At 42.4% G+C, this 9,571-nt stretch overlaps 1 protein-coding gene across 2 annotated transcripts in view; it reads left to right on the top strand.

Annotated features, from left to right (window-relative positions):
- Positions 1-530: 530 nt before the first annotated feature.
- Positions 531-9,571, top strand: part of NUDT4 (nudix hydrolase 4) — a 16,980-nt gene continuing 7,939 nt past the window's right edge. For both annotated transcript variants that reach the window (XM_040491241.1, XM_040491240.1), the window contains exon 1: positions 531-661. In XM_040491241.1, coding sequence (XP_040347175.1) covers positions 563-661 — 99 coding nt within the window. In that variant the 5' untranslated portion in view covers positions 531-562. The remainder of the gene's footprint in view (positions 662-9,571) is intronic.

Below are 9,571 nucleotides of genomic sequence, written 5' to 3'. Positions count from 1 at the left end.
GTACCGCGGACCACTGGACGCCACGCGGCCGAGGCCCCTCCCCCGCCGCAACGGTCCTGGCACGCAGGCGCGGTGGCGCGCGCGGGGCGGGACGCGCAGGGGCGGGGCTGCGCGGGCTCACTTAAATACAGAGCCGGTGGGGGCGGTGCGAAGCTGCCGCGGCGCTGCTGCCCGGTTGCAGCGAGTCCTCGCAACTGCCTCCTTGTGGCGTGAGCTTCCAGCCTCGCTCTTCCCCCGGCGGCGGCGGTGGCGGCAGCAGGAGGAGGAGGGAGCGGAGGCGAGCGGGCGGCGGGCTCCATGGAGAGCGGCGGACGCTCGGGCAGAGGCGGCTCTTCCTCTCCGACACCCGGGCAGCAGTGACCGGCGCTTGCGCCCTCCCCCGCGTCGAAGCGGCCACCGGCTCCGGGACTGACCGGCCTCGCTGTCACTCCCCGCGCCGCCGCCTCGCCTCCCGGCGCCCCTGCGCCCCAACTCGCCCGCGCCCCAACTCCCCGGCGGGGTGGCGGCAGCCGGGCCCCCGCGGCGGCGGCCGGAGCAGCAGCGGCAGCAAGAGCCCGCCTCTATGATGAAGTTCAAGCCCAACCAGACGCGGACCTATGACCGCGAGGGCTTCAAGAAGCGGGCGGCGTGCCTGTGCTTCCGGAGTGAGCAGGAGGACGAGGTGAGGGCGACCAGCACGCTCTGCGCCTCCCGCGGCGGCGCCGGGGCAGGCTGGGGGGTGGGGGCCAGGGCCGGTCGGGGTGGGGGTCTTAGCCCTTCACCTTGCTCACCCGACCCTTCGTCTGGCCACCAGGCTAGGAGGGATTAGACCCCTCCTTCTTTCCCTCCCGCCCTTCCTCCCTCCTTCCTTCCTTTCTCTGGGTTGATAGAGGAGACAAAGGGGCTCGCCCAGCCAGTGTTCTGCCGGGCCATGGTGAGGACCTGAGGCCGAGACGCCTCCTGGCCGGCGGGAAGGTCCCGGGCCGTATAGGTCGCTTCGGGCGGGAGTCACCATTTTAACTAGCGAATTGAGTAAAGCCAGATAAACCTTGAGTGCTAACGGAGGCGGCAGAAATGGCGTGAGTGTTGCAGCCCAAGCCCTTCTGCCTCTGTTACATTTCCCTTCCATGTTACGGCAATTTGCGGTTTCGGATTAAATCTAGGGATGTTTGTGGAATAGCCAGGCAATCCCTGTGCTTTAAAATAAAACTCCATTCGGTCTAGTTTTCTCAATCCCACTCTTAAGTGGACCTTTTAACTCGCAAGCACTTGGCATAATTTATATATATATACACACACACACACACACACACACACACACACACACACACACACATATACACATACATACACACACACACACACATACATATATATATTTAAAGGCCTCTTTTTAAAGTTTTCTGACTGTAGAAAGATGGCTAGTGAAAAATGTGGAATAATGCCTGAGGAAGAAGATGGACTAGAGGTGGGCAGAGTTGCCATTTTCAGACCATAACCTCTAGCGCTGAGCATATTTATCAAGGCTTCTTAACTTTGCTGTATTTGGCTTGACATCTGGAGACGAGCAGCCTTTCTTTTTCTGAGAGTAAGCAGCCAGTCTTTAATTTACCTTTCTTCATTGGGTTGATAGTGAGGCTCTCAAGGTTTTCCTGGAGAACAGTTTTTCCTTGTTTCAGTTCCATTTAATTTAAAATGGTTCACTGTTTTAAATTTACTTAAAGCAAGGTGGCCAAGAAAATATTTTATAAAGCATTGCCACTCCTCTCAATCGGATAAGCATCTGACTTCGACTCACGGTTGGTGGGTTTGAGCCCCACATTTGCCTCTGTGCTGACAGCTCAGAGGCTGGAGTCTGCTTGGCTTTCTCTCTCTCTCTCTCTCTCTCTCTCTCTCTCTCTCCCCCCCCCTCCCTCTCCCTCTCCCTCCCTCCCCTGCCTCTCTCTCAAAAATAAATGGATAAACTTAAAAAAAATTTTTTTTTTCATTCTTTAAAGCATTGCCACTCCTAAAATGATTAGACCGGGAAAAAATTAATCTGAATTCTGCTTCCATAACCAACTGTGTCCAATAAAATACCAGGCTAAAACTGGAGACAGGAATTTAATGGCTTCCTTATTGCTAATCCCTGCAGTTAGGATGAATATGACATAGTGTACACTCGGTGGTGTAGTCGTTCTTACTCTATGACCTGAGGCCACTTAGGAGAGCTAGAAACTAGAAGGAGATAGGTTTTCGTGGGGTTGTTTTGTTTTGTTTTTAACATTTACAGAGTAACAGTCAATAAGCATTAAGTGCATCGAGGCCCCGTTAGGAAAAAACAAACTTTGAATATAGAAGCATATTATAGCCCAGAGTGATCAAGATAGGTCAAGGATCTTGTCTAATTTGCTCACTATTGTGTAATCACATTCTTAGTTGAGTGTTTTTACTGTGTGGGACTTGCCTGAAGACCTTTTAAGTTTGCTGCATTTCATCCTCTTTGTGCTGGTCTGTAGGTGAGGAGACGGTTGCAGGGCCTAAGTACTTTGCCCAGATGACATAATTAGGAAGTGGTAGAGTCGGAATTCAGGATCCAGTCCCTGTTTCTGATGCTGGGCTCTTGGCACAGGGCTCCATGGCAATTGGGTGCACACTGTTTGCTGAATGAGAGATTTTGTGAGTCTGAGCTTGGAAGCCTTTCTGGAAGTGATGACTTTGAAGTCTTGCCATAACCTGAACTTGGAATTCAGGCTTTAAAAACGGTTCCCAGGGGAAGATATAGGAAATAGGAAATTGAAATGATCTGCATTGTGTGAATGGTAAAGCAAAGCCTGAAGAACACTTCAGAAATTCCTGTAGCAGATAAAGGAGTTATTTCTGTGCTTGGAAATTGTTCCTACTGTAATAAATGCTAAATTCCTAGCCTCGAGTTGAGTCTGTGGACTCTAGTGCCATTAGATAAAATGAAGTTGAGTCTGTGGCACTCTAGTGCCATTAGATAAAATGAAGTAAGGAGGAAGCTCTGGAGCAGTTATTAGAGAAATCTGTTATGTAAATAAATCTGGTACCGTGCAGGTTGAGAAACCAAGTCAGTTGGTTAGAGAATACGCTGTGAGGGAAGGCTCTGGAATTCTCTAAGTAAAATGCACAGCCAACTTTAATGTGTGGTCTAGGATCTTCATTTTTGTAGTTGTATATAGTTGAGGCTCCCTCTATTATATAATAGTGACAAAGATGAACCTGTTAGCTTTCCTGAACATCTTGCTATTTTGCTGTGAATTTGATTTCAATCTTTTGAAATTACGTTGGTAGCCTTCCAAGGATAAGATACAAAACAGCCTGAATCTACCTCTTTAGCTAATAGATGAGACTTTTTTCCCCTCCTGGGTTAATAACACCTAGATCCCTGTTGGGAGATTTAAATGTATGCTTTATTTAAGGACGAAATGTTTATAAAGTATAAATTGAAATAAAATAAGAATTGCTGTTTGACCACAAAAAGTTATGCAGTGCTCCAGGATGGCTCTCCTTGTACTGAAGGATTTCTCAGTAGCCCTTAGTTGAGAACAGATTTGTTTTAGGGAAGAAACAGCAGTCTATGTTCTCTTGGGGGTGGTTTTATTATTTGCCCATTTTGTCTTCCCCGCGAGGTAAATAAGCATTAGGATTTGTATAGTAAGAAATTAGGCAGCGGAGTTAACTTGTCCCAAGATCATGGCAGCTGGCAGATCTTTTTGAGCCCAGGTCCTTTATTTCTAAATCTCCTGTTCATTTGATCCTCTCTCTGGTTCTGTAGGGAGCCACCCTTAGTTTTGGTGGTGGGGCTTCCACACAAGCCCACAAATAAGCATCCCATAGAGTAGCTGGGATACTGTGTTTGTACAGTGAAAGAGGACAGTACATTCACAAAAGGTAGCCAGAAATGGATTCTGTTCAACACATTTGCATATAACTGAACAGGGATGCAGAGATGAAAAGTATCAGCTCCTAAGAAACATAGGAGTAAACATAGGAGAAACATTCTGTAGTGTTTGGACAGACAGAAACTGACATAAAGGGAAATCAAGTAGGGGAAGAGTACCATCAGGTACTGACAGCAGGGTTAAGATCACTTGAGCTGGATTTCAGTGAGTGAGAGAGGAAGGACCAAGCATCACAAACAGAGCAAGACTTGGGGCTGTGGACTAGTTGAACTGCAACTTGGGATGGCATTGAACAAATAATGGTTGAAAAAGAGCACCTTAATATATAAGGCTAAGGAGTTGCTAGGCAAGACAGGAACATTTACATTTTAAATGTATTCAAGCTTGAGGATGATCTAGCAGCAATATAAGATAGAGTGCTGAAAAGAGAAACAGAAGTGACTTTGATTCTGGGTGGAATCCAAGCACAGTTGTGAGAAACACTAACAAAACTGTCTTAATAACTGCCTATTACTCTTCCACTTGGACTTACTGCCCTAATTAGCTTTTAAGCTCCTTGAGCCAGGGACTGCATTCTACCACCTGCCAAATGCCAAATGTGTATTAACTAAAATGTCTGAATTCTACAAAATCATGCACTAAGACTTGGTTGGGAAAAGCAGTCTTAAAACCTGTGGGACTCTAAAACCAGAGCTCTAATAAAAACAATCTTAAGAAATGCTAGTACAGTATTTGTACGTATGTGTATATGTACTAACATTTGTATGCTTGGGGTCAACAGGCAGTCTGCCTTTTCAGATAAACACTCTGGGGCTCATACTTCTGCAGAAGTCCTTTTAGATTTAAGGCTCTGAAGATACTTGCTTCAAGCGGAGACCACTTTCTAATGAAAATTAAGTAACTATCTGAAGGCAATCTTTTCTAAACGGAGGGAAATAACATCTATGCCTGCAGCTTTCCTAGACATAAAGGGCTTCTTGGGCCACTTAAGCGGCCACTTCCTTCAAGGGAAGGCATTTTTGTACAATTTGCATCTGTTTTATGCTCTTGGTATATATCACGAAGGCTTTCTCCAGTGTGTGTAAAAGCTAAGCCCATCATTTCAAGACATTGATGTGCTACAAGAAAATGTCATGATCAGTCCATTTAGCATTCTTCTATCTACCAATCCCATAAGGATGGTCCCTGATTTACAATGATTCAACTTGTGAATTTTCAACTTTATGATGGTATAAAAGCAATACGCATTCAAGAGAAACTACTCGAATTTGGAATTTTGATCTTTTCTTGTCTAGCAGTAATCTGAGTTAAACACATTTTCCCAAAATGAGCTGTTATTTCTGACCCTCCTATACAACTGTGCCTCAGTAGTCCAAAAAGTAGGACTATTAACTTGTTTAATAGTAGCAGTAGGTAGCTGGTTAATGGATACAGTAACCACTGCCGTAACTTAAGATCTTTTAAAATGTCTGTGTGCATACTGGGTGTTCCTAATAATATACTGCTTGCTGGCCTAATTTTGATTAAGAGCCCCTAATACAGTTAACTGTGGTAAAGTAGTTTTAAACCATTCATGCATCCTGGTTCATGATAGCATGTGAAGAAAGAACAAAAACCCCAATACAGCTTCTAAATAGCTACAGTTTAAAACTCTTCATTCCTAATTTAGGGATCACTTGAGGGGTTTTCCGGATAGCCTTATTTGTTTTTTTTTTTGTTTTTTTTTCTGGGAAAGAAATAGTCGTTTGTAGTGACTAGTTGTTCCCAGAAGCAAGCTGTGACCAAGAACAGTTATAAGAGTGAAAGCTGAAACACAAATGGCATTTGGGGGCCACTTGGTGTATACAGCTAAGAATCTCATTTACCTCCATGCTCAAATCTTGAACAGCATTTTTTTAGTTTACAAGCTCTTACAAATCTCCAGTGAGGAGGACTTACTAGGTGATAGTAGGGTTTTGAATCTATACTGTAGATTATTCCAATTCTTGGACAAAGTGTTGTCTAGTAAGACTCAGGGCTGGTTCCAAGTAGACCATTATCACTACACTACTGCTACTTAAAGTGAGAAGTACTTATATAACAAATGCTTAAAACATTAGGAATCGAAAAAGACAAGTGTGGGAAATGGCTTCTTAACAATGACAGGTGAATGGTGTTTTATGTTGAATGTTGGATACACATGGAAGGAAGGTTGAGGTCAGATAGTATAGTAGCAGGAATGCTTATATGAAGGTGGGCAACAGCACTGCCTTTGAGGTTGACTGTGATTCAAGTCCAATTCTGCAGCCTGGTGGATTGACTAACCTTTTTATAAATCTTTCCTTTGAACTCAGCTCTGGCCTATCTGGAAAGTTGAATGCCTGCTTTCCTCTCCATCACCTTGTCACTAATGTGGCAGACTGTCATCTTGTTGAATACACAAAATGTAATATACCTACAAAGGTAGTTGAAAAGGAATTTAAAACCTATGAACAACCAGGTCTGGATTTGTCAGCTATTGGTGTATCCCCTTACTAAGATTTTATAACCTAAATAATGTTTTTAGAGCGTTACCAAGCATGCTAAAGTACAGATCTAGTAGATTGGGGATTTGTAGAAATGTTTAGATGGCTTCCCCCCCCTCCCCGAGGATATGGAATAATAATGATTTGTGATACAGTTCTTTACAGTTCTTCTAACATGTAGTAGGGATTTTAATGGTCTTTGCTTATGCTATTCAAATTCATTTCTTCTACCCTGCTAGGTAATCACCACCACTCCCCACTCCATAAACAAACAACAAACATAATGTGGCCTTGACCTCACTTGAACTTCGAATGAAGTACTCTAGATGAGTAGGCAAATTCATAATGAAACATACTGGTTTTCAAATCTGTTTCATTACCAAAGGCTCATTATCAAATGTTTTAAACTAGTAGTTTAGATGCTGATCATTCTATACCACAGGTATTAATTACTCATTTATTTTGGAAAGATACATTTGAAGTTAATGGTTTGATCAAATTTAATCATTTTGAAATGTCAGGGGATTCTTGCACGATAAGGTCTCAGTTTCTGCTAAATTGTTTGTCCAAAACCATACAGATCTGTTTTCATGAGGCTTTAGAAAAAGTAATTTATGAAGGGAACTGTGGAAGCAGGTAGATATTTCCTGTCACTGACTTTTGGAAGACAAGTTCAGTCATATGTGAATTATGTCCTGTAGACTGCAGATTAAAGATTTGATTTCAATTAGAAGCATAAGTGTTCAGAAAAGCAGGCACAGACTATACTAATGGGTATTCAACATTATTAACCTTATATAATTTATCTCTTAAATACTATCTTGGCACAGATGGGAATTATCATTGACCTAGATATATGACACTGAATTTCATTTTTTCAGGACTCCAACATTATGACTATTGATGGTTTTGAAATTCCTTGTTTACTAAATAAATAAGAATGTAGTTTTCCAGTTAGCAAGCCCCTGCAGTGTCGTGTCCCATTATGAAGGTAATCAAGGAAGTTGGAATTGGGTAGTTAAGAATTTCATCCAACCTACTCGGCAATGAAAAAGAATGAAATCTTGCCATTTGCAACAACATGGATGGAACTATGCTAAGTGAAATAAGTCAGAGAAAAACAGATACATGTTCTCACTCATATGTGGAATTTGAGAAACTTAACAGAGGGAAGAAAAGGAAAGGAAAAAAAAAGTTACAAACTGAGGGAGTCAAACCATAAGAAACTCTTAAATACAGAGAACAAACAGGGTTGATGGGGGGATGGGGAGAGGGAGAATGGGTGAGGGGCATTGAGGAGGGCACTTGTTGGGATGAGCACCGGTTGTGGTATGTAAGTAATGAATCATGGGAATCTACTCTCGAAGTCAAGAGCACACTATATACACTGTATGTTAGCTAACTTGACAAGAAATTATATTTAAAAGAAAAATAATAATTTCACCCAGGCAATAAAAACTAGATTGTCCGTAACCCCACACCTAGTGACCAGGAAAAGAAGCCTCCAACTCTGCAGTCAGAAACAGTAGTTACAGTTTACTTTTCCCTTGATGCAAGACATATGCTTTTATACCTCAAGCATTTTTTATTTTAACTTAAAAACTTACACTTGCCAATCTCAATATATAGGCCAAAGCCTTGGAATACCATAGATATTTGGTAAGCTTCCTTTTTGAGTAAAACAAAAGATGAAATCTGATTCGCAGTCTCACTTTGTTTAAAGAATTTTAATTGAACTTTGAACACTTGCAGGCTCTTTCTGGATTTTTAAATTTCCTTTTTACAGTAGTCTCATCCATATTTAATTTGATAGCAGTTTTTAATAATAACCTACCTTTAATCTTTGCAAAGTCTTTTTTGATAATTCCTTTTTGCCCTCATTTCATCACTAATTCTCAATAATTATAAAACTAATGCAGCTGGCAAAATTTGGGGGGAAAGCCTAGTTCTTGGTAAGCTGATGCAATTCAATTAGTAGGAAAGCAGAAGAGCTAGTAATGGCCAACATCGAGTGCTTAGGCCAGGATATAAGGTATTTAAGTGTCATAAACACTCAGTAATTCTACAAGGATAGGTGCTTGGAGGAAACTGGGGTACTGAATGGTAGATTATCAGCCCATCATTGGGTGCATCAAGGAATGAAATACATCTTGGGTATGTTCTGTACAGTTGCAAAACATCTTTGAGTTTAAACCAGTATTTGCTAATTCTTGCTAGATTTGTTTATTCTGGCTCTTTAGTTTCTAATTCTGATATGTAAGCCCTGTTTGCTAATACTTTAAATTTAAAGCTGTTTTATGTTTCATTTGACCAAAATTGCTATATTTGGACTTGGTGATACCCTCATAGTCAGCCATTCATATTTTAGCTAAGGCTTTATCAGCTGTTGTTAATTTACAGTGCTTTCTCTGGACTTGCATTGTTTTGCCAGTTATTTGTTTGAAGGAGTGAAGCTGGCAGAAGCAATGGAGTCCTATCCAGGTAAAGGATGAGAGAAACAACACTCAGACCCCTTGAGCATTAATTGAGCACTGCTCTGCGATGATGGTGTGTCCATAGGCAAAAGTGTGCTGCTTTGTTTTCAGATTGAGGGGATAGGGGCCTGAATAGACGTTCCCTTATCTTCCAACTCAGTGTGTTCAAGGCTGGGAGAAAGGTGGGAGTTGCTGAACTCCTGAGTTGCTGAACCCCGGGAGTTACTGTCATCCTGGAACTTTTCCGTTGGGGAAGGCTGAGTTTCTGGCAGCCTCCTCAGGTGGGAGGTGAATCCTTGTGCTGGCTATGAACTCTCAAGTGCCAGCAGTTCCTGCGGCAGTAGAGTGGGAGCTGGGCAGACAGGACCGCCGGCATGTCAGAAGACCAGTACACATCAGGGATCATACTTTGCTCTGAATTGATTGATTTATCTGGAAAGAATGTTCTGTGTTTACTTAGAGATAATACACTAAGGGAATTTTGTAACCAGTTTTTGTTCAAGTTGGTTAAGACACCTGTTACTTCATATAAACATCCTTTGCTTATTTATCATAGTAGCCAAGCCTTTGTTGCTGTTTTAAGTTGGGTGCATTTCAACCTAACCTAGCCCACAAATTTTCATGTAGAAGATGGGTATATAATACTTGTTTCAGGTACTGTTTAAGTAGTGAACCTCTAGGATACTCTGTGGTAATGTTTGTTTTTTAA

This window comes from Herpailurus yagouaroundi, unplaced genomic scaffold (genome assembly GCF_014898765.1).
Source record: "Herpailurus yagouaroundi ecotype Mexico unplaced genomic scaffold, PumYag 182, whole genome shotgun sequence".
Lineage (NCBI taxonomy): Eukaryota > Metazoa > Chordata > Mammalia > Carnivora > Felidae > Herpailurus > Herpailurus yagouaroundi.
This window is presented reverse-complemented; position numbering and strand designations above follow the sequence as displayed.